This window comes from Motacilla alba, unplaced genomic scaffold (assembly GCF_015832195.1).
Source record: "Motacilla alba alba isolate MOTALB_02 unplaced genomic scaffold, Motacilla_alba_V1.0_pri HiC_scaffold_35, whole genome shotgun sequence".
In the NCBI taxonomy this organism is placed as follows: Eukaryota; Metazoa; Chordata; class Aves; order Passeriformes; family Motacillidae; genus Motacilla; species Motacilla alba.
The window spans coordinates 398,241-422,256 of record NW_024037447.1 but is presented as its reverse complement, the minus strand read 5'-3'; the positions used below and the strand labels follow the sequence as shown (position 1 = coordinate 422,256).

General features: G+C 60.9%; 1 protein-coding gene across 2 annotated transcripts in view; it reads left to right on the top strand.

The window, feature by feature from the left end:
• Window positions 1–3,706: 3,706 nt before the first annotated feature.
• The window catches only part of LOC119696745 (kallikrein-14-like), a 22,336-nt gene continuing 2,026 nt past the window's right edge, over window positions 3,707–24,016 (top strand). The window contains exons 1-5 of one of the 2 annotated variants that reach the window (XM_038126572.1): window positions 3,707–3,741; window positions 5,884–5,982; window positions 14,912–15,074; window positions 19,225–19,472; window positions 23,499–23,635. In XM_038126572.1, coding sequence (XP_037982500.1) covers window positions 5,886–5,982; window positions 14,912–15,074; window positions 19,225–19,472; window positions 23,499–23,635 — 645 coding nt within the window. In that variant the 5' untranslated portion in view covers window positions 3,707–3,741; window positions 5,884–5,885. Of the gene's footprint in view, window positions 3,742–3,877; window positions 3,890–5,883; window positions 5,983–14,911; window positions 15,075–19,224; window positions 19,473–23,498; window positions 23,636–24,016 lie in introns of those variants that run through there. The other variant, XM_038126573.1, reaches the window with a different exon arrangement.

Below are 24,016 nucleotides of genomic sequence, written 5' to 3'. Positions count from 1 at the left end.
AGTGTCACCAGTGTCACCCCCAGTGTCACCGGTGCCACCACCCCCAGTGTCACCCCCAGTGCCACCCCATTGTCACCACCCCAGTGTCACCCCCAGTGTCACCGGTGCCACCACCCCAGTGCCACCCCAGTGTCATCACCCCAGTGCCACCTCCAGTGTCACCAGTGTCACCCCCAATGTCACCTGGGCCACCACCCCCAGTGTCACCCCAATGCCGCCACCCCAGTGCCACCACTGCCACCACCCCCACTGTCACCAGTGCCACCCCACTGTCACCAGTGTCACCCCATTGTCACCACCCCAGTGTCACCAGTGTCACCCCCATTGTCACCACTGCCACCACCCCAGTGTCCCCAGTGCCACCCCATTGTCACCACCCCCAGTATCACCCCCAGTGTCACCCCCAGTGCCACCACCCCAGTGTCACCTCCAGTGTCAGCACCCCCAGTGGCACCAGTGCCACCCCATTGTCCCCAATGTCAGCCCAGTGTCACCCAAGTGTCACCCCTGGTGCCACCAGCCCTGGTGTCACCTCTGCCATCCCAGTGTCACTGCTGCCACCCTCCGTGTCACCTGTGTCCCCTGTGCTACCACTGCCACCCCCCAGTGCCACCGGTGCCACCCCCCAGTGTCCCCCGTGTCACCTGTGCCACCCCCGCCATCACAGTGTCCCCAGTGTCCCCCGTGTCACCTGTGCCACCCCCGCTGTCGCTGTGTCCCCAGTGTCCCCCAGTGTCCCCCGTGTCACCTGTGCCACCCCCGCTGTCGCTGTGTCCCCAGTGTCCCCCGTGTCACCTGTGCCACCCCCGCTGTTGCCGTGTCCCCAGTGTCCCCCGTGTCACCTGCGCCACCCCTGTGCCACCCCCGCTGTCCCCAGTGTCCCCCAGTGTCCCCTGTGCCACCTGTGCCACCCCTGCTGTTGCCGTGTCCCCAGTGTCCCCAGTGTCCCCGATGTCACCTGTGCCACCCCCGCTGTCGCCGTGTCCCCCGTGTCACCTGTGCCACCCCGGTGCCACCCCCGCTGTCCCCAGTGTCCCCCGTGTCACCTGTGCCACCTGTGCCACCCCGGTGCCACCCCCGCTGTCGCCGTGTCCCCAGTGTCCCCAGTGTCCCCCGTGTCACCTGTGCCACCTGTGCCACCCCGGTGCCACCCCCGCTGTCGCCGTGTCCCCTGCGGTGTCAGCGCGGGCGGGGGCGGGGGCGGCGGTCCCCTCCCGGCCCGGAGGTGACACACAGGTGACACACAGGTGGCACAGGTGACAGCACAGGTGACACCGGCGGGACCGGTCGGGCCCCGCCCCCCCCGGGCGGCGGCGCTGTCGCTGTCACCGGAACTGTCACCTGCCGGGGGGGCGGGTCCCCTCATTGTCCCCTGATTGTCCCCTCAGGTGTCCCCTCATTGTCCCCTCAGGTGTCCCTCAGGTGTCCCCTCAGGTGTCCCCTGATTGTCCCCTGATTGTCCCCTCAGGTGTCCCCGCAGGTGTCCCCCAGGTGTCCCTCAGGTGTCCCCCCAGGTGTCCCCTGATTGTCCCCTGATTGTCCCCCAGGTGTCCCCTCATTGTCCCCTCAGGTGTCCCCTCAGGTGTCCCCTGATTGTCCCCTGATTGTCCCCCAGGTGTCCCCTCATTGTCCCCTCAGGTGTCCCCTCAGGTGTCCCCTGATTGTCCCCTCAGGTGTCCCTCAGGTGTCCCTCAGGTGTCCCCCAGAATCAGGATCGGGATCAGGATCAGGATCGGGATCGGGATCGGGATCAGGATCAGGATCAGGTTCTGGATCGGGATTGGGATCAGGATTGGGATCAGGGTCAGGATCAGGATCAGGATCGGGATCAGGATCAGGATCAGGATCGGGATCGGGATCAGGATCGGGATCAGGATCAGGGTCAGGATCAGGATCAGGATCCGGATCGGGATCAGGATCAGGATCGGGATCAGGATCAGGATCAGGATCGGGATCGGGATCAGGATCGGGATCAGGATCAGGGTCAGGATCAGGATCAGGATCCGGATCGGGATCAGGATCAGGATCGGGATCAGGATCAGGGTCAGGATCGGGATCGGGATCAGGATCAGGATCGGGATCAGGATCAGGTTCTGGATCGGGATTGGGATCAGGATTGGGATCAGGATCAGGATCGGGATCAGGATCGGGATCAGGATCAGGATCGGGATCGGGATCAGGATCAGGATCAGGATCAGGATCAGGTTCTGGATCGGGATTGGGATCAGGATTGGGATCAGGGTCAGGATCAGGATCAGGATCGGGATCAGGATCAGGATCGGGATCGGGATCAGGATCAGGATCAGGATCAGGATCAGGATCAGGTTCTGGATCGGGATTGGGATCAGGATCGGGATCAGGATCAGGATCGGGATCGGGATCGGGATCAGGATCAGGATCAGGGTCAGGGTCAGGATCAGGGTCAGGGTCAGGATCGGGATCGGGATCAGGATCGGGATCAGGATCAGGATCAGGATCGGGATCGGGATCAGGGTCAGGGTCAGGTTCTGGATCAGGTTCAGGATCAGGATCAGGTTTAGGATCAGGGTTAGGATCAGGGTTAGGATCAGGTTTAGGATCAGGTTTAGGATCAGGTTCTGGATCAGGATCAGGATCAGGGTCAGGGCCTGTATCAGGTCCAGGGTTAGGACCGGGATCAGGGTCAGGATCAGGATCAGGATCGGGATCAGGATCAGGATCGGGATCGGGATCAGGATCAGGATCAGGAACAGGATCAGGAACAGGATCAGGATCGGGATCGGGATCGAGATCAGGATCGGGATCGGGATCAGGATCAGGATCAGGATCGGGATCAGGATTGGGATCAGGATCAGGATCAGGTTTCGGATCAGGATCAGTGCCAGGTCCAGGGTTAGGATCGGGATCAGGTTTAGGATCAGGATCAGGATCAGGTCCAGGTCCAGGTTTAGGACCGGGATCAGGTTTCGGATCAGGATCAGGTTTAGGATCAGGATTAGGACCGGGATCAGGTCCAGGTCCAGGGTCAGGCTCAGGATCAGGATCAGGTCCAGGTCCAGGGTTAGGACCGGGATCAGGATCGGGATCGGGATTGGGATCAGGATCAGGATCAGGGTCAGGTTCTGGATCAGGTTCAGGATCAGGATCAGGTTTAGGATCAGGGTTAGGACTGGGATCAGGGTTAGGATCAGGTTTAGGATCAGGTTCTGGATCAGGATCAGGTTCAGGGTCAGGGCCTGTATCAGGTCCAGGGTTAGGACCGGGATCAGGTTTAGGATCAGGATCAGGTTCAGGTTTAGGATCAGGATCAGGTTTAGGATCAGGGTTAGGATCGGGATCAGGGTTAGGATCAGGTTCAGGATCAGGTCCAGGGTTAGGGTTCTGGATCAGGTTTAGGATCAGGTTCAGGTTTAGGATCAGGGTTAGGACTGGGATCAGGTTTAGGATCAGGTTTAGGATCAGGTTCAGGTTTAGGATCAGGTTTAGGATCAGGTTCTGGATCAGGACAGGGCCCGGGCTCGGCCGTGGGGGCGGGGCCGCTTCCCCTCCCCCTCCCCTCCCCCCCCCGGGCTCTTCCTCGGGGACATCAAAGCGCGGCCCCTCCCCCCCCGGCGCCGCTGCGTCACCGCCCCTCCCCCACCCCGCCCCCGCCCCTCCCCCACCCACCCACCCACCCCGCCCCTCCCCCACCCCGCCCCCCCTCAGCCCCATAAGAGCGCCCGGCCCGGCCCTGCCCGGCTCTGCCGCCGCCGCCCGACACAGGTGAGAGACACAGGTGAGTGAGTGACACAGGTGAGTGAGTGACACAGGTGAGACTGAGACAGGTGAGATCTGATACAGGTGAGATCTGATACAGGTGAGTGACACAGGTGAGACCGAGACAGGTGAGTGACACAGGTGAGTGACACAGGTGAGACCTGATACAGGTGAGACCGAGACAGGTGAGACCGAGACAGGTGAGACCGAGACAGGTGGGATCTGATACAGGTGAGATCTGAGCCAGGTGAGCCCCAATCCAGGTGAGCCGTGAGCCAGGTGAGCCCCAGCCAGGTGAGCCTGATCCAGGTGAGCCGTGAGCCAGGTGAGCCCCAGCCAGGTGAGCTCTGAGCCAGGTGAGATCTGATCCAGGTGACTCCGAGACAGGTGAGCCCTGAGCCAGGTGATCCTGATCCAGGTGAGCTCTGAGCCAGGTGAGATCTGATCCAGGTGAGCTCTGATCCAGGTGAGCTGTGAGCCAGGTGAGCCCCAGCCAGGTGAGCTCTGATCCAGGTGATCCTGATCCAGGTGAGCCCTGATCCAGGTGAGCCCTGATCCAGGTGAGCCTGAGACAGGTGAGCCCCGAGCCAGGTGAGCTCTGATCCAGGTGAGCCTGAGCCAGGTGAGCTCTGAGCCAGGTGAGCCTGATCCAGGTGAGCTCTGATCCAGGTGAGATCTCAGCCAGGTGAGCTCTGAGCCAGGTGAGCCCCGAGCCAGGTGAGTGAGCCCCTGGATCCACCTGGATCCCACCTGGACTCATCTGGATCCGCCTGTCTCTCACCTGGATCCATGACCCCCCAAAATTCCCCCAAACATCCCCAAAATCCCACCTGGATCCACCTGGATCCACCTGGATCCCACCTGAATCCACTGGATCTCATCTCACCTGGGTCCACCTGGATCCACCTGGATCTACCTGGATCCAAAACCCAAAAATTTCCCCAAAATCCCCAAAAATTCCCCCAGAAATTTCCCCAAATCCCTCCTGGATCCCCCCAATCTCACCTGGGCTCACCTGGATCCCATCTGGATCCCCCCAATCCCACCTGGATCCCCCCAATCTCACCTGGGTTCACCTGGATCCCACCTGGGCTCACCTGGATCCCCCCAATCTCACCTGGATCCCCCAATCTCACCTGGATCCCACCTGGGCTCACCTGGGCTCACCTGGATCCTCCCAATCTCACCTGGATCCCACCTGGGCTCACCTGGGCTCACCTGGGCTCACCTGGATCCCACCCGGGCTCACCTGGATCCCCCCAGTCTCACCTGGGCTCACCGGGATCCCCCAAATCCCACCTGGGCTCACCTGGATCCCCCCTGGGCTCACCTGGATCTCACCTGGGCTCACCTGGATCCCCCCTGGATCCCACCTGGGCTCCCCTGGATCCCCCCAGTCCCACCTGGGCTCCCCTGGATCCCCCCAATCCCACCTGGGCTCCCCTGGGCTCCCCTGGGTCCCCCAATCTCACCTGGGCTCACCTGGATCCCCCCCCAATCCCACCTGGGCTCCCCTGGGCTCCCCTGGGCTCACCTGGGCTCACCTGGATCCCCCCTGGATCCCACCTGGGCTCCCCTGGATCCCCCCAGTCCCACCTGGGCTCCCCTGGATCCCCCCAATCCCACCTGGGCTCCCCTGGGCTCCCCTGGGCTCACCTGGGCTCACCTGGATCCCCCCCCAATCCCACCTGGGCTCCCCTGGGCTCCCCTGGGCTCACCTGGGCTCCCCTGGATCCCACCTGGGCTCACCGGGATCCCCCAAATCCCACCTGGGCTCCCCTGGGCTCACCTGGGCTCACCTGGATCCCCCCCAGTCTCACCTGGGCTCACCTGGATCCCCCCAATCCCACCTGGGCTCACCTGGATCCCCCCTGGATCCCCCCTGGGCTCACCTGGATCCCCCCAGTCTCACCTGGGCTCCCCTGGGCTCACCTGGGCTCACCTGGATCCCCCCCCAATCCCACCTGGGCTCCCCTGGGCTCCCCCAGTCTCACCTGGGCTCCCCTGGATCTCACCTGGATCTCACCTGGGCTCCCCTGGATCCCCCCTGGATCCCACCTGGGCTCACCTGGATCCCCCAAGTCTCACCTGGGCTCCCCTGGCTGCCACGCCCCGTTTTTAACCCCGTCGCGTCCGGCGTTTTCCCAGGAATGGCGCCCGGAGCCTTCGGCCTCCCCCCGCTCCTCATCCTCCTCCTCCTCCTCATCCTCGCGCCGGCCCGGGGACAGCCCGGGAGCAGCCAGGAGCGTGAGTGCGGGAATGGCGGGAATGGCGGGAATGACGGGATCGGGAATGACGGGAACGGGATCGGGAATGGCGGGAATAACGGGATCGGGAATGGCGGGAACGGGATTGGGAATGGCGGGAATAACGGGATTGGGAATGACGGGAATGGGATTGGGAATGGCGGGAACGGACTCGGGAATGACGGGAATGGGATTGGGAATGACGGGAATGGGATTGGGAATGACGGGAATGGGATTGGGAATGACGGGAATGGGATTGGGAATGACGGGAATGGGATCGGGAATGACGGGAATGACGGGAACGGGCTCGGGAATAACGGGAACAGGATTGGGAATGACGGGAACACCGGGAATGCCCTTGGGAATGGGCTCGGGAATGGGCTCGGGAATGACGGGAACGCCCTTGGGAATGGGATTGGGAATGACGGGAACGGGTTCGGGAATGCCTTTGGGAATGGGTTCGGGAATGTCAGGAACACCGGGAATTTTGGGAACGCCTTTGGGAATGCCAGGAACGGGTTCGGGAATGCCGGAAACACCGGGAACACCTTTGGGAATGGGTTTGGGAATGCCGGGAACAGGTTCAGGAATGGGTTTGGGAATGGGTTCGGGAATGTCGGGAACAACAGGAATGCTTTTGGGAATGCCGGGAACGGGTTTGGGAATGCCGGGAACGGGTTTGGGAATGCCTTTGGGAATGGATTCGGGAATGTCGGGAACACCGGGAATTTCGGGAACGCCTTTGGGAATGCCGAGAACGGGTTCGGGAATGCCGGAAACACCGGGAACACCTTTGGGAATGGTTTTGGGAATGCCAGGAACGGGTTCGGGAACGCCTTTGGGAATGGGTTTGGGAATGTCGGGAACAACAGGAATGCATTTGGGAATGCCGGGAACGGGTTTGGGAATGGTTTTGGGAATTTCAGGAATGGTTCAGGAATGCTGGGAATGGGATTGGGAATGCCAGGAATGCCTTTGGGAATGGGTTCGGGAATGCCGGGAACACCGGGAATTTCGGGAACGCCTTTGGGAATGGTGTCGGGAACGGGTTCGGGAATGCCGGGAATGGGTTCGGGAATGCCGGGAACGCCGGGAATGAGCGAATGCCCTTGGGAATGGTTTTGGGAATGGTTTTGGGAATGCCAGGAATGGGTTCAGGAATGCCGGGAACACCGGGAACGCCTTTGGGAATGCCGGGAACGGGTTTGGGAATGAGGGAATGCCCTTGGGAATGGTTTCGGGAATGCCGGGAACGCCGCCAGCAATGAGGGAATGCCTTTGGGAATGGTTTTGGGAATGGTTCGGGAATGCCGGGAATGGGTTCGGGAATGCCCTTGGGAATTTCGGGAATGCCCTTGGGAATGGTTTTGGGAATGGGTTCGGGAATGCCGGGAACGGGTTCGGGAATGCCAGGAACACCGGGAATTTCGGGAATGCCTCCGGGAATGGGTTTGGGAATGCCTTTGGGAATGCCGGGAACACCGGGAATGGTTTTGGGAATTTTGGGAATGGGTTCGGGAATGCCGGGAACGCCTTTGGGGATGTCGGGAGTGCCAGGAATGGATTCAGGAATGGATTCGGGAATTTCGGGAATGCCGGAAATGCCGGGAATGGTTTTGGGAATTTTGGGAATGCCAGGAATGGATTCTGGGATGGATTCGAGAATTTGGGGAATTTTTGCGAATTTCGGGAACGGATTTGGGAATTTCGGGAATGGATACAGGGACGGATTTGGGAATGGATTCAGGAATTCTGGGAATGGATTCGGGAATTTTGGGAATTTGGGATCTTTTTTGAATGTCGGGAATTTTTGCAATTTCGGGAATGGATTCAGGAAGGGATTTGGGAATGAATTCGGGGATGGATTTGGGAATTTTGGGAATTTCAGGAATTCCGGGAACAGTTTTGGGAATTTGGGGAATTGTTTCGGGAATTTCAGGGAAATATTTGGGGAATTTTGGGGAATTCTTCCGGGAATTCCAGGAATTCTTTTGGGAATGGATTCAGGGAATTTCGGGAATTTTGATTCAGGAATTTTGGGAATTCTGGGAATTCCGAGAATTTCGGGAATTTCGGGGACTTCAGGAATAATTTGGGGAATTTCAGGAATTTCGGGAACGGTTTTGGGAATTTTGGGAATCCTTTTGGGAATTTGGGGAAATTCGGGAATTTCGGGAATGACTTCAGAAATTATTTGGGGAATTTCGGGGATTTTGGGGATCCTTTCCGGAATTTCAGGAGTTCTTTTGGGAATAAATTTGGGAATTTCGGGAAATTTGGGAATTTTGGGAATAATTTCAGGAGTTTTGGGAATTTCGGGAATGTTCTGGGAGTTTCGGGAATGTTCTGGGAATCGTTTCTGGAGTTCGGGGGACGATTTTGAGAATTTCGGGAAAATGCTGGGAATTTTCGGGAATTTGGGGAATTATTTCAGGAATTTTGGGGATTTTGGGAATTCCAGTTTTGGGATTTTGGAGTTTTTGGGGGTTTTGGGTTTAGGATTTGGGGGGTTTGGGGATTTTGGAGTTTTTGGGGTTTTTGGGGAGTTTTTGGGATTTGGGAATTTTGGGGTTTGGGGTTTTGGGGATTTTGGGGTTTTTGGGGATTTTTGGGGTTTTGGTTTTGGGGTTTGGGGGTTTTGGGGTTTTGGGTTTTAGGATTTGGGGATTTTGGGGTTTTTGGGTTTTTGGGGGTTTGGGGGTTTGGAGTTTTTTGGTTTGGGATTTTGGGTTTAGGATTTGGGGATTTTGGGGTGTTGGGATTTGGGCTTTTGTGGTTTTGGGGGTTTTGAGTTTTGGGATTTTGAGGTTTTAGGTTTAGGATTTGGGGGTTTGGGGCTTTCAGGGATTTTGGATTTTGGGGTTTTGGGATTTGGGAATTTTGGGGATTTGGGGCTTTTGTGTTTTGGGATTTTGGGGTTTAGGCTCTAGGGGTTTCTGGGGTTTGGAGTTTTTGGGTTTGGGGCTTTTGGGATTTGGGGATTTTGGTGTTTTGGAGTTCAGGATTTTGGGATTTGGGGGTTTGGGATTTCAGGGATTTGGGGATTTTGGGGGTTTGGGGTTTTAGGATTTTGGCATTTGGGGATTTTGGGGATTTGGGATTTTTGGGGTTTCAGGGTTTGGTGGTTTTGGGGTTTGGGGTTTGGGATTTTTGGGGTTTGGGGTTTTTGGGATTTTGGGATTTGGGGTTTTTGGGGTTTTGGGGTTTGGGATTTGGGATTTTGGGGGTTTGGGATTTTTGAGGTTTCAGGGTTTGGTGGTTTTGGGGTTTGGGGTTTTTGGGATTTTTGGGGTTTGGGGTTTTTGGGATTTTGGGGTTTGGGATTTTTGGGGGTTTGGGGTTTGGGATTTTTGGGATTTTGGGGGTTTGGGGTTTTCGGGAATTCCCCTCGGGATCCCGTTGGAATTCCCGGCAGTTCCCGACCCCATCCCGGCGTCGCTCTCCCCACATCCCCCCCTCCCCATCGGCACCCCCCGACCCTCGCGGCCCTCCCCGAACCTCCCGGTCACTCGCTGGGTGGACACGGGGTCCAGGTGGTCACTCAGGGTGGACACGGGGTCCAGGTGGTCACTCAGGGTGGACACGGGGTCCAGGTGGTCACTCAGGGTGGACACGGGGTCCAGGTGGTCACTCAGGGTGGACACGGGGTCCAGGTGGTCACTCAGGGTGGTCAGAGGTTCCAGGTGGTCACTCAAGGTGGTCAAGGGGTCCAGGTGGTCACTCATGGTGGTCAGAGGGTCCAGGTGGTCACTCAAGGTGGTCACTCTCAGGGTGGACACGGGGTCCAGGTGGTCACTCAGGGTGGTCAGAGGGTCCAGGTGGTCACTCAAGGTGGTCAGGGTGGTCACAGGGTCCAGGTGGTCACTCTCAGGGTGGTCAGAGGGTCCAGGTGGTCACTCAAGGTGGTCAGGGTGGTCACAGGGTCCAGGTGGTCACTCTCAGGGTGGACACGGGGTCCAGGTGGTCACTCAAGGTGGACACGGGGTCCAGGTGGTCACTCTCAGGGTGGTCACAGGGTCCAGGTGGTCACTCTCAGGGTGGACACGGGGTCAAGGTGGTCACTCAAGGTGGTCAGGGTGGTCACAGGGTCAAGGTGGTTACTCAAGGTGGTCACAGGGTCAAGGTGGTCACTCAAGGTGGTCAAGGTGGCCCCAAGGTCCAGGTGGTCACTCTCAGGGTGGTCAGAGGTTCCAGGTGGTCACTCTCAAGGTGGTCAAGGGGTCAAGGTGGTCACTCAAGGTGGTCAGGGTGGTCAGGGGGTCCAGGTGGTCACTCAAGGTGGTCAAGGTGGCCCCAAGGTCCAGGTGGTCACTCTCAGGGTGGTCAGAGGTTCCAGGTGGTCACTCTCAGGGTGGACAAGGGGTCCAGGTGGTCACTCGCTGGGTGAACAGGGTGGTCAAGGGGTCCAGGTGGTCACTCTCAAGGTGGTCAAGGGGTCCAGGTGGTCACTCAAGGTGGTCAGGGTGGTCCCAAGGTCCAGGTGGTCACTCTCAGGGTGGTCAGGGTGGTCATGAAGACCAGGTGGTCACTCTCAAGGTGGACAAGGGGTCAAGGTGGTCACTCAAGGTGGTCAAGGGGTCCAGGTGGTCACTCAAGGTGGTCAGGGTGGTCACAGGGTCAAGGTGGTCACTCTCAGGGTGGACAAGGGGTCCAGGTGGTCACTCTCAGGGTGGTCAGGGTGGTCATGAAGACCAGGTGGTCACTCTCAAGGTGGACAAGGGGTCAAGGTGGCCCCAAGGTGCAGGTGGTCACTCTCAAGGTGGTCAGGGTGGTCATGAAGACCACGTGGTCACTCTCAAGGTAGTCTCAGGTCCAGGTGGCCCCAAGGTCCAGGTGGTCACGGGGCTCAGGTGGCCCCAAGGCCCAGGTGGTTCCGAGGTTCAGGTGGTCACAGGTCAAGGTGGACCCAAAATTCAGGTGGCCACAAGGCCCAGGTGGTCACTCTCAGGGTGGTCACTCTCAAGGTGGTCACTGTTCAGGTGGTCCCAATGTCCAGGTGGTCACTCTCAAGGTGGTCACTCTCAAAGTGGTCACTGTTCAGGTGGTCATGGTCAAGGTGGTCACTCTCAAGGTGGTCACTCTCAAGGTGGTCACTGTTCAGGTGGTCATGGTCAAGGTGATCACTCTCAAGGTGGTCAAGGTGGTCATGCAGTCCAGGTGCTCACAAGGTCTAGGTGGTCACTGTTCAGGTGAGCTCAGGTGGGACCAGGGGGGCTCAGGTGGGCTCAGGGGGGCTCAGGTGGGAAAAGGTGAGCTCAGGTAGGATCAAGTGAACTCAGATGGGACCAGGTGGGCTCAGGTGGGACCGGGTGAGCTCAGGTGGGACCAGGTAGGATCAAGTGAGCTCAGGTGAGCTCAGGTGGGACCAGGTGGGACCAGGTGGGACCAGGCAGGCTCAGGTGGGACCAGGTAGGATCAAGTGAGCTCAGGTGGGACCAGGCAGGCTCAGGTGAGCTCAGGTGAGGCCAGGTGAGAGCAGAGCTCCTCCAGGATGTCCCCGCAGTCGTGGGAGGAGTTCCGGGATTCCAGAGCCGGGGAGGCTCCTCCGTCCCCACCAGAGCAAACCAGTCCCACCAGTGCGAACCAGTCCCACCAGTCCGGCGGGGCCAGTCCCAGCCCAGGCAGCGGGGGAGGGGCTGCCAGGGGACACGGGGCGTGGCCTCCAGGTGGGCACGGGGCGTGGCCTCCAGGTGGGCACGGGGCTCAGGCGGCCGCAAGGTCCAGGTGGCCACTCTCAGGGTGCTCATGGACCAGGTGGTCACACGGTCCAGATGGTCACTCTCAGGATGGTCAAGGTGGCCACAGGTCCAGGTGGTCACTCTCAGGGTGCTCATGGTCCAGGTGGCCACAGGCCCAGGTGGTCCCAAGGTCCAGGTGGTCACTCTGAAGGAGGTCACAGGCTCCAGGTGGTCACAAAGTTCAGGTGGTCACTCTCAAGGTGGTCAAGGTGCTCATGGTCCAGGTGGTCCCAGGGTCCAGGTGGTCACTCTCAAGGTGCTCATGGTCAAGGTGCTCATGGTCCAGGTAGTCTCAGGTCCAGGTGGTCACTCTCAAAGTGGTCAAGGTGCTCATGGTCCAGGTGGCCATGGGACAGTCAGGGTGGTCAAGGTGGCCCCAAGGCCCAGGTGGTCCCAAGGCCCAGGTGGTCCCAAGGCCCAGGTGGTCACTCTCAGGGTGGTCAAGGTGGCCCCAATGTCCAGGTGGTCACTCTCAAGGTGCTCATGGTCCAGGTAGTCTCAGGTCCAGGTGGTCACTCTCAAGGTGGTCAAGGTGCTCATGGTCCAGGTGGTTCCAAGGCTCAGGTGGTCACAGATCAAGGTGGTCAAGGTGGTCATAGCTCCAGGTGGCCCCAAGGTCCAGGTGGTCACTTTCAAGGTGCTCATGGTCAAGGTTGACACAGGCCCAGGTAGTCTCAGGCCCAGGTAATCTCAGGTCCAGGTGGTCACAAGGTTCAGGTGGTCACTCTCAAAGTGGTCAAGGTGCTCATGGTCAAGGTGGTCACAGGTCCAGGTGCTCATGGTCCAGGTGGTCCCAAGGTCCAGGTGGCCATGGGACAGTCAGGGTGGTCCAGGTGGTCACAAGGTTCAGGTGGTCACTCTTAAGGTGGCCACAGGTCCAGGTGGTCACTCTCAGGGTGGTCAAGGTACTCATGGTCAAGGTGGTCACAGGTCTGGGTAGTCTCAGGTTCAGGTGGTCACAAGGTTCAGGTGGTCACTCTCAAAGTGGTCACAGGGTCCAGGTGGCCCCAATGTCCAGGTGGTCACTCTGAAGGTGGCCCCAATGTCCAGGTGGTCACTCTGAAGGAGGTCAGGGTCCAGGTGGTCACAAAGTTCAGGTGGTCACTCTCAAAGTGGTGAAGGTGCTCATGGTCCAGGTGATCCCAAGGTCCAGGTGGCCCCAAGGCCCAGGTGGTTCCGAGGTTCAGGTGGTCACAGGTCAAGGTGGTCCCAAAATTCAGGTGGTCACAAGGCCCAGGTGGTCACTCTCAGGGTGGTCACAGGTCAAGGTGGTCACTCTCTCTCAAGGTGGTCACATGTCCAGGTGGTCACTGTCCAGGTGGTCACATGTCCAGGTGGGCAAGGAGCCCCTTTCCCCAGGTGGCCCCAGGTGACCCGAGCCCCACCTGGGCCCCTGTTCCTCATTCCTGGCCAACCTGGGTGTGGCCGGAATGTGCTGGGCAGGTGAGGGACCCTGACCCCACCCAGCTCACCTGGGCAGGTGAGGGACCCTGACCCCACCCAGCTCACCTGGGCAGGTGAGGGACCCTGACACACCTGGGCAGGTGAGGGACCCTGACACACCCAGCTCACCTGGGCAGGTGAGGGACCCTGACACACCCAGCTCACCTGGGCAGGTGAGGGACCCTGACACACCCAGCTCACCTGGGCAGGTGAGGGACCCTGACACACCCAGCTCACCTGGGCAGGTGAGGGACCCTGGCACACCCAGCTCACCTGGGCAGGTGAGGGACCCTGACACACCCAGCTCACCTGGGCAGGTGAGGGACCCTGACACACCCAGCTCACCTGGGCAGGTGAGGGACCCTGACCCCACCCAGCTCACCTGGGCAGGTGAGGGACCCTGACACACCCAGCTCACCTGGGCAGGTGAGGGACCCTGACACACCTGGGCAGGTGAGGGACCCTGACACACCCAGCTCACCTGGACAGGTGAGGGGCCCTGGCACACCTGGGCAGGTGAGGGACCCTGGGCACACCTGGGCAGGTGAGGGACCCTGACACACCTGGGCAGGTGAGGGACCCCGGGCACACCCAGCTCACCTGGGCAGGTGAGGGACCCTGACACACCCAGCTCACCTGGGCAGTGAGGGACCCTGACACACCTGGGCAGTGAGGGACCCTGACACACCCAGCTCACCTGGGCAGGTGAGGGACCCTGACACACCCAGCTCACCTGGGCAGGTGAGGGATCCTGACCCCACCCAGCTCACCTGGGCACCATTTCCCCCCTGTTTTTCTCCCACTTTCCTCCAATTTTTGGGCCTTTCTTTCACTGATTTTCCCCCATTTCCCCCATTTTTCCCCATTTCCTGACGTTTCTGCCTCATTTTCCCGGCAGTTCCCGAGCAGGATGAGTCGCAGATCTTTTCCCCATTTTTTCCCCCCATTTCCCCATTTTTCCACAATTTCGTCCATTTTCCCATTTTTTCCCCATTTCCCCCATTTCCCCCCCATTTTCCCCCATTTCCCCAATTTCCCGTTTTTCCCATTTCCTGACGTTTTTCCCCGTTCCCGGCAGTTCCCAAGGAGGACGAGTTGCGGATCATTTCCCCATTTTCCCCCATTTCCCCCCCATTTTTTCCCATTTCCCCCCATTTTTTCCCATTTCCCCCAATTTTCCCCGTTTTTTCCCCATTTTTCCCATTTTTGACGTTTTTCCCCGTTCCCGGCAGTTCCCGAGGAGGACGAGTTGCGGATCATTTCCCCATTTTCCCCCATTTTTTCCCATTTCCCCCCCATTTTCCCCCGTTTTTTCCCATTTCCCCCCGGTTTTTTCCCCATTTTTTCCCATTTTTCCCATTTCCTGACGTTTTTCCCCGTTTCCCGCAGTTCCCGAGCAGGACGAGTCGCAGCTCATTGGGGCCGGCCCTGCTCGGTGCCCCAGCGCCCCTTCCCGGACATTTCCCCCAATTTCCCCCCGTTTTTCCCATTTCCCCCCATTTTTTCCCCATTTTCCCCCTTTTTCCCCGTTTTTTCCCATTTCCTGACGTTTTCCCCGTTTCCCGGCAGTTCCCGAGCAGGACGAGTCGCGGATCTTTTCCCCATTTCCCCCCCATTTTTCCCCCATTTCCCCCCATTTTTTCCCAATTTCCCCCTGTTTTTCCCCATTTCCCCCCATTTTCCCCCCAGTTTTTTCCCCGTTTCCCCGTTTTTCCCATTTCCTGACGTTTTTTCCCCATTTTCCCGCAGTTCCCGAGGAGGACGAGTCGCGGATCATCGGCGGCCGGCCCTGCTCGGTGGCCCAGCGCCCGTTCCAGGTGGCCCTGATCAAGCGCGGGCAGATCCTGTGCGGGGGCAGCCTCGTGGGGGCGCGCTGGGTGCTGACCGCGGCGCACTGCCGGCAGCCCGCCAGGTGAGAGCTCCGGGGCACACCTGGGCACACCTGGGCACACCTGGGCACACCTGGGATACACCTGAGATACACCTGGGCACACCTGGGATACACCTGAGATACACCTGGGCACACCTGGGCACACCTGGGACAGGTTACACACACACCTGAGCACACCTGGCCACACCTGGGCGCACCTGGGACAGGTTACACACACACCTGAGCACACCTGGGCACACCTGGGCACACCTGGGACAGGTTACACACACACCTGGGCACACCTGGGGCTGCGCTGGGTGCTGACGGCCGCGCACTGCCGGCAGCCTGCCAGGTGAGGGCACCTGACACACCTGGGCACACCTGGGCACAGCTGGGCACACCTGGGATACACCTGAGATACACCTGGGCACACCTGGGCACACCTGGGACAGGTTACACACACACCTGGGGCTGCACTGGGTGCTGACTGCGGCACACTGCCGGCAGCCTGCCAGGTGAGGGCACCTGACACACCTGGGAGCACCTGACACACCTGGGCACGCCTGGGTACACCTGGGCACGCCTGGGTACACCTGAGATACACCTGGGCACACCTGACACACCTGGGAGCACCTGGGACAGGTTACACACACACCTGGGCACACCTGGGACAGGTTACACACACACCTGAGCACACCTGGGCACACCTGGCACAGGTTACACACACACCTGAGCACACCTGGGCACACCTGGCACAGGTTACACACACACCTGAGCACACCTGGGCACACCTGGCACAGGTTACACACACACCTGAGCACACCTGGGCACACCTGGCACAGGTTACACACACACCTGGGGCTGCGCTGGGTGCTGACGGCCGCGCACTGCCGGCAGCCCGCCAGGTGAGCGCACCTGACACACCTGGGCACACCTGGGCACATCTGGGCACACCTGGGATACACCTGGGAGCACCTGGGTACAGCTGGGCACACCTGGGATACACCTGGACACACCTGGGCACACCTGAGACAGGTTACACACACACCTGAGCACACCTGGGCACACCTGGGCACACCTGGGCACACCTGGGACAGGTTACACACACACCTGGGGCTGCGCTGGGTGCTGACCGCGGCGCACTGCCGGCAGCCCGCCAGGTGAGAGCTCCGGGGCACACCTGGGCGCACCTGGGACAGGTTACACACACACCTGGGCACACCTGGGCACACCTGGGCACACCTGGGAGCACCTGGGTACAGCTGGGCACACCTGGGTACACCTGGCACAGGTTACACACACACCTGGGCACACCTGGGCACACCTGGGATACACCTGAGATACACCTGGACACACCTGGGCACACCTGGGACAGGTTACACACACACCTGAGATACACCTGGGTACAGCTGGGCACACCTGGGATACACCTGAGATACACCTGGACACACCTGGGCACACCTGGGACAGGTTACACACACACCTGGGGCTGCGCTGGGTGCTGACCGCGGCGCACTGCCGGCAGCCTGCCAGGTGAGCGCACCTGACACACCTGGGAGCACCTACGACAGGTTACACACACACCTGGGCACAGCTGGGACAGGTTACACACACACCTGGGATACACCTGGGCACAGCTGGGACAGGTTACACACACACCTGGGCACACCTGGGCACAGCTGGGACAGGTTACACACACACCTGGGGCTGCACTGGGTGCTCACGGCCGCGCACTGCCGGCAGCCCGCCAGGTGAGAGCTCTGGGCACACCTGGGCACAGCTGGGATACACCTGAGATACACCTGGGCACAGCTGGGCACACCTGGGAGCACCTGGGCACACCTGGGCACACCTGGGATACACCTGAGATACACCTGGGCACACCTGGGAGCACCTGGGTACAGCTGGGCACACCTGGGATACACCTGAGATACACCTGGGCACACCTGGGCGCACCTGGGACAGGTTACACACACACCTGGGCACACCTGGGAGCACCTGGGTACAGCTGGGCACACCTGGGTACACCTGGGCGCACCTGGGACAGGTTACACACACACCTGGGCACACCTGGGAGCACCTGGGTACAGCTGGGCACACCTGGGTACACCTGGCACAGGTTACACACACACCTGGGCACACCTGGGACAGGTTACACACACACCTGAGCACACCTGGGCACACCTGGGCACACCTGGCACAGGTTACACACACACCTGAGCACACCTGGGCACACCTGGGCACACCTGGCACAGGTTACACACACACCTGGGCACACCTGGGCACACCTGGGATACACCTGGGCACACCTGGGCACACCTGGCACAGGTTACACACACACCTGGGGCTGCGCTGGGTGCTGACGGCCGCGCACTGCCGGCAGCCCGCCAGGTGAGCGCACCTGACACACCTGGGAGCACCTGGGACAGGTTACACACACACCTGAGCACACCTGGCACACCTGAGCACACCTGGGCACACCTGGGCACACGTGGGACAGGTTACACACACACCTGAGCACACCTGGGCACACCTGGGCACACCTGGGACAGGTTACACACACACCTGGGCACACCTGGGCACACCTGGGACAGGTTACACACACACCTGGGCACACCTGGGCACACCTGGGACAGGTTACACACACACCTGGGCACACCTGGGCACACCTGGGACAGGTTACACACACACCTGGGGCTGCGCTGGGTGCTGACGGCCGCGCACTGCCGGCAGCCCGCCAGGTGAGAGCACCTGAGCACACCTGGGCACAGCTGGGATACACCTGGGATACACCTGGGCACAGCTGGGCACAGCTGGGCACACCTGAGCACACCTGGGTACAGCTGGGATACACCTGGGCACATCTAGGAGAGGTTACACACATACCTGGGCACACCTGGGACAGGTTATGCGCACACCTGGGCACACCTGGGCTGCACTGGGTGCTGACAGTGGCACACTGCCGGCAGCCAATCAGGTGAGACACACCTGGGATACACCTGGGGGCACCTGGGATACACCTGGGAACACCTGGGGGCACCTGGGATACACCTGGGAACACATGGGGCACCTGGGATACACCTGGGGGCACCTGGGATACACCTGGGAACACATGGGGCACCTGGGATACACCTGGGCACACCTGGGGGCACCTGGGAACACATGGGGCACCTGGGATACACCTGGGGGCACCTGGGATACACCTGGGCACACCTGGGCACAGCTGGGGGCACCTGAGGTACACCTGGGTACACCTGGGATACACCTGGGCACACCTGGGCACACCTGGGCACACCTGGCTGAGTGGTGACACATGTCCCAGCTCACCTGTGCTGCAGCCACCTCACCTGTGCCATGATTTCCTCTTCAGCAGCCCCACCCCACCTGTCCCACAGAGCTCCATCTCACCTGTCCTGTGTCACCTGTCCTGTGTCACCTGTCCTGTGTCACCTGTCCCACGGAGCTCCATCTCACCTGTCCTGTGTCACCTGTCCCACAGAGCTCCATCTCACCTGTCCTGTGTCACCTGTCCCATGGAGCTCCATCTCACCTGTCCCACGGAGCTCCATCTCACCTGTCCCACAGAGCTCCATCTCACCTGTCCTATCTCACCTGTCCCACGGAGCTCCATCTCACCTGTCCTGTGTCACCTGTCCCGTGCACTTCCATCTCACCTGTCTCATCTCACCTGTGTCACCTGTGTCACCTGTGTCACCTGTCCCGTGTCACCTGTCCCGTGTCACCTGTGTCACCTGTGTCACCTGTCCTGTGTCACCTGTCCCGTGTCACCTGTCCCGTGTCACCTGTGTCACCTGTGTCACCTGTGTCACCTGTCCCCTGTGCAGGGAGCTGCAGGTGCTGATCGGCACCAACACGCTGCGGGCAGGTACGGGCCAGGTGCGCTCACCTGTCCCATGTCACCTGTGTCACCTGTGTCACCTGTCTCACCTGTGTCACCTGTCCTGTGTCACCTGTCTCACCTGTCCCATGTCACCTGTGTCACCTGTGTCACCTGTCCTGTGTCACCTGTCCTGTGTCACCTGTGTCACCTGTCCTGTGTCACCTGTGTCACCTGTGTCACCTGTCCCATGTCACCTGTGTCACCTGTCCTGTGTCACCTGTGTCACCTGTGTCACCTGTGTCACCTGTCCCGTGTCACCTGTGTCACCTGTGTCACCTGTCCCCTGTGCAGGGAGCTGCAGGTGCTGATCGGCACCAACACGCTGCGGGCAGGTACGGGCCAGGTGCGCCGCATCTCGCGCCTGCAGGTGCACCCCGGCTACGACGCGCGGCGCAACGACAACGACTTCATGCTGCTGCGGCTGGACGCACCTGTGCGCTTCGGGCCGCGCGTCAAGAGGATCCGCGTGGCCACCAGGTGCCCCCGCGCCGGGCAGAACTGCAGCGTCAGCGGCTGGGGCACCACCAAGTCACCTGGAGGTACCTGGGGAGCCGGGGGGGGCTCAGGTGTGCCACAGGTGTGTCCCAGGTGAGCCCCAGGTGAGGGCACAGGTGTCACAGGTGTGTCACAGGTGAGCTCCAGGTGCCCCCGCGCCGGGCAGAACTGCAGCGTCAGCGGCTGGGGCACCACCAAGTCACCTGGAGGTACCTGGGGGGGGTTCAGGGGGGCTCAGGTGTGCCACAGGTGTGTCACAGGTGAGGGCACAGGTGTCACAGGTGTCACAGGTGAGCCCCAGGTGCCCCCGCGCCGGGCAGAACTGCAGCGTCAGCGGCTGGGGCACCACCAAGTCACCTGGAGGTACCTGGGGGGGCCGGGGGGGCTCAGGTGTGCCACAGGTGAGCTCCAGGTGAGCCCCAGGTGAGCTCCAGGTGAGCCCCAGGTGCCCTCGCGCCGGGCAGAACTGCAGCATCAGCGGCTGGGGCACCACCAAGTCACCTGGAGGTACCTGGGGGGGCCGGGGGGGGGCTCAGGTGTGTCACAGGTGTGTCACAGGTGAGCCCCAGGTGAGCCCCAGGTGAGCCCCAGGTGAGCCCCAGGTGTCAGCGCGCCGGGCAGAACTGCAGTGTCAGCGGCTGGGGCACCACCGAGTCACCTGGAGGTACCTGGGGGGGGTTCAGGGGGGCTCAGGTGTGTCACAGGTGTGTCACAGGTGTGTCACAGGTGAGCCCCAGGTGAGGGCACAAGTGTCACAGGTGTCACAGGTGAGCCCCAGGTGTCCCCCGGCCGGGCAGAACTGCAGCGTCAGCGGCTGGGGCACCACCGAGTCACCTGGAGGTACCTGGGGGGCCGGGGGGGGCTCAGGTGTGCCACAGGTGTGTCACAGGTGTGTCACAGGTGAGCCCCAGGTGCCCCCGCGCCGGGCAGAACTGCAGCGTCAGCGGCTGGGGCACCACCAAGTCACCTGGAGGTACCTGGGGGGGTTCAGGGGGGCTCAGGTATGCCACAGGTGTGTCACAGGTATCACAGGTATCACAGGTGTCACAGGTGAGCCCCAGGTGTCCCCGCGCCGGGCAGAACTGCAGCGTCAGCGGCTGGGGCACCACCAAGTCACCTGGAGGTACCTGGGGGGCCGGGGGGGGCTCAGGTGTGTCACATGTGTGTCACAGGTATCACAGGTATCACAGGTGTCACAGGTGAGCCCCAGGTGTCCCCGCGCCGGGCAGAACTGCAGCGTCAGCGGCTGGGGCACCACCAAGTCACCTGGAGGTACCTGGGGGGGTTCAGGGGGGCTCAGGTATGTCACAGGTGAGGGCACAGGTGTGTCACAGGTGAGCCCCAGGTGAGCCCCAGGTGTGCCCCAGGTGCCCCCGCGCCGGGCAGAACTGCAGCGTCAGCGGCTGGGGCACCACCAAGTCACCTGGAGGTACCTGGGGGGGGTTCAGGGGGGCTCAGGTGTGTCACAGGTGAGCCCCAGGTGAGCCCCAGGTGCCCCCGCACCGGGCAGAACTGCAGCGTCAGCGGCTGGGGCACCACCAAGTCACCTGGAGGTACCTGGGGGGGGTTCAGGGGGGCTCAGGTGTGCCACAGGTGTGCCACAGGTGTGTCACAGGTGTCACAGGTGAGCCCCAGGTGCCCCCGCGCCGGGCAGAACTGCAGCATCAGCGGCTGGGGCACCACCAAGTCACCTGGAGGTACCTGGGGGGGGGTTCAGGGGGGCTCAGGTGTGCCACAGGTGAGCTCCAGGTGAGCCCCAGGTGAGCTCCAGGTGAGCCCCAGGTGCCCCCGCGCTGGGCAGAACTGCAGCGTCAGCGGCTGGGGCACCACCAAGTCACCTGGAGGTACCTGGGGGGGGTTCAGGGGGGCTCAGGTATGTCACAGGTGAGGGCACAGGTGTCACAGGTGAGCCCCAGGTGAGCCCCAGGTGAGCTCCAGGTGCCCCCGCGCCGGGCAGAACTGCAGCGTCAGCGGCTGGGGCACCACCGAGTCACCTGGAGGTACCTGGGGGGCCGGGGGGGGTTCAGGTGTGCCACAGGTGAGCTCCAGGTGAGCCCCAGGTGAGCTCCAGGTGAGCCCCAGGTGCCCCCGCGCCGGGCAGAACTGCAGCGTCAGCGGCTGGGGCACCACCAAGTCACCTGGAGGTACCTGGGGGGCCGGGGGGGGCTCAGGTGTGCCACAGGTGAGCTCCAGGTGAGCCCCAGGTGAGCCCCAGGTGAGCCCCAGGTGAGCCCCAGGTGCCCCCGCGCCGGGCAGAACTGCAGCGTCAGCGGCTGGGGCACCACCAAGTCACCTGGAGGTACCTGGGGGGGGTTCAGGGGGGCTCAGGTGTGTCACAGGTGTGTCACAGGTGAGCCCCAGGTGTCCCCGCGCCGGGCAGAACTGCAGCGTCAGCGGCTGGGGCACCACCAAGTCACCTGGAGGTACCTGGGGGGGGGGTTCAGGGGGGCTCAGGTGTGCCACAGGTGTGTCCCAGGTGAGCTCCAGGTGAGCCCCAGGTGAGCCCCAGGTGAGGGCACAAGTGTCACAGGTGTCACAGGTGAGCCCCAGGTGCCCCCGCGCCGGGCAGAACTGCAGCGTCAGCGGCTGGGGCACCACCGAGTCACCTGGAGGTACCTGGGCACACCTGGCACACCTGGGCACACCTGGGCACACCTGGACGGGTCCAGGAAGGTTGGGAGCGGTCCCAGAATGGGGCAAATCCAGGGGATTTTGGGCTCCACGTAACCAAAAATGGGGATTTGGGGGATTTTTCTCACCTGTGCTCACCTGTGCTCACCTGTGCTCACCTGGACGGGTCCAGGAAGGTTTTGGGTTCCACCAAAGCTGGGAATGGTCCTGAAATGGGGCAAATCCAGGGGATTTTGGGTTCTGCAGCCCCAAAAATGGGGATTTTGTGGGGTTTTTCTCACCTGTCTCACCTGGCACACCTGTCTCACCTGGGCGGGTCCAGGAAGGTTGGGAGCAGCCCCAAAATGGGGCAAATCCAGGGGATTTTGGGTTCTGCTGGCCCAAAATGGGGATTTTGTGGGGTTTTTCTCACCTGTCTCACCTGGCACACCTGTGCTCACCTGGGCGGGTCCAGGAAGGTTGGGAGCAGCCCCAAAATGGGGCAAATCCAGGGGATTTTGGGTTCTGCTGGCCCAAAAATGGGGATTTTGGGGTTTCCCCCCCTCACCTGTCTCACCTGTGCTCACCTGTGCTCACCTGTGCTCACCTGGATGGCTCCAGGAAGGCTGGGAATGGCGCCAAAATGGGGCAAATCCAGGGATTTTGGGTTCTGCTGGCCCAAAATGGGGATTTTGTGGGGTTTTTTCTCACCTGTCTCACCTGTGCTCACCTGTGCTCACCTGCACAGGTGTTTTGGGGTCCCACCGTCACCCTTGGGGCTGGGACCAGTCCTGCAATGGGGCAAATCCAGGGGATTTTGGGTTCCACATAACCAAAAATGGGGATTTTGCGGGGGTTTTTCTCACCTGTCTCACCTGGGCACACCTGGATGGCTCCAGGAAGGTTTGGAATGGCCCCAAAATGGGGCAAATCCAGGGGATTTTGGGTTCCACATAACCAAAAATGGGGATTTTGCGGGGGTTTTTCTCACCTGTCTCACCTGTGCTCACCTGTGCTCACCTGGGCGGCTCCAGGAAGGTTGGGAATGGCCCCAAAATGGGGCAAATCCAGGGGATTTTGGGTTCCACATAACCAAAAATGGGGATTTTGCGGGGGTTTTTCTCACCTGTTCTCACCTGGGCACACCTGGATGGCTCCAGGAAGGTTGGGAATGGCCCCAAAATGGGGCAAATCCAGGGGATTTTGGGTTCTGCTGGCCCAAAAATGGGGATTTTGGGGGGTTTTTCTCACCTGTGCTCACCTGTCTGACCTGTCTCACCTGTGCTCACCTGGATGGCTCCAGGAAGGTTGGGAATGGCCCCAAAACGGGGCAAATCCAGGGGATTTTGGGTTCTGCAGGCCCAAAAATGGGGATTTTGTTTGTTTTTTCTCTCTCACCTGTCTCACCCGTGTCACCTGTGTCACCCGTGTCACCTGTGTCACCCGTGTCACCTGTGCAGCCAAGCTGCCGCGGGACCTGCAGTGCGCGCAGGTGCAGACCTTCGGGCCGGAGCAGTGCGCCCGCGCCTACGGCAGCGCCGTCACCCGCAACATGTTCTGCGCAGGTGTGCCGCAGGGCGGCGTCGACTCCTGCCAGGTGAGTGCAGGTGTGTGCCAGGTGTGTGCCAGGTGTGTGCAGGTGAGTGCCAGGTGAGTGCAGGTGTGTGCCAGGTGTGTGCCAGGTGTGTGCCAGGTGTGTGCAGGTGTGTGCCAGGTGAGTGCAGGTGTGTCCCAGGTGTGTGCAGGTGTGTGCCAGGTGAGTGCAGGTGAGTGCCAGGTGAGTGCAGGTGAGTGCAGGTGTGTGCAGGTGAGTGCAGGTGTGTGCCAGGTGTGTGCCAGGTGTGTGCAGGTGTGTGCAGGTGAGTGCAGGTGTGTGCCAGGTGAGTGCAGGTGTGTGCAGGTGTGTTCAGGTGAGTGCCAGGTGTGTGCCAGGTGAGTGCAGGTGAGTGCCAGGTGTGTGCCAGGTGTGTGCCAGGTT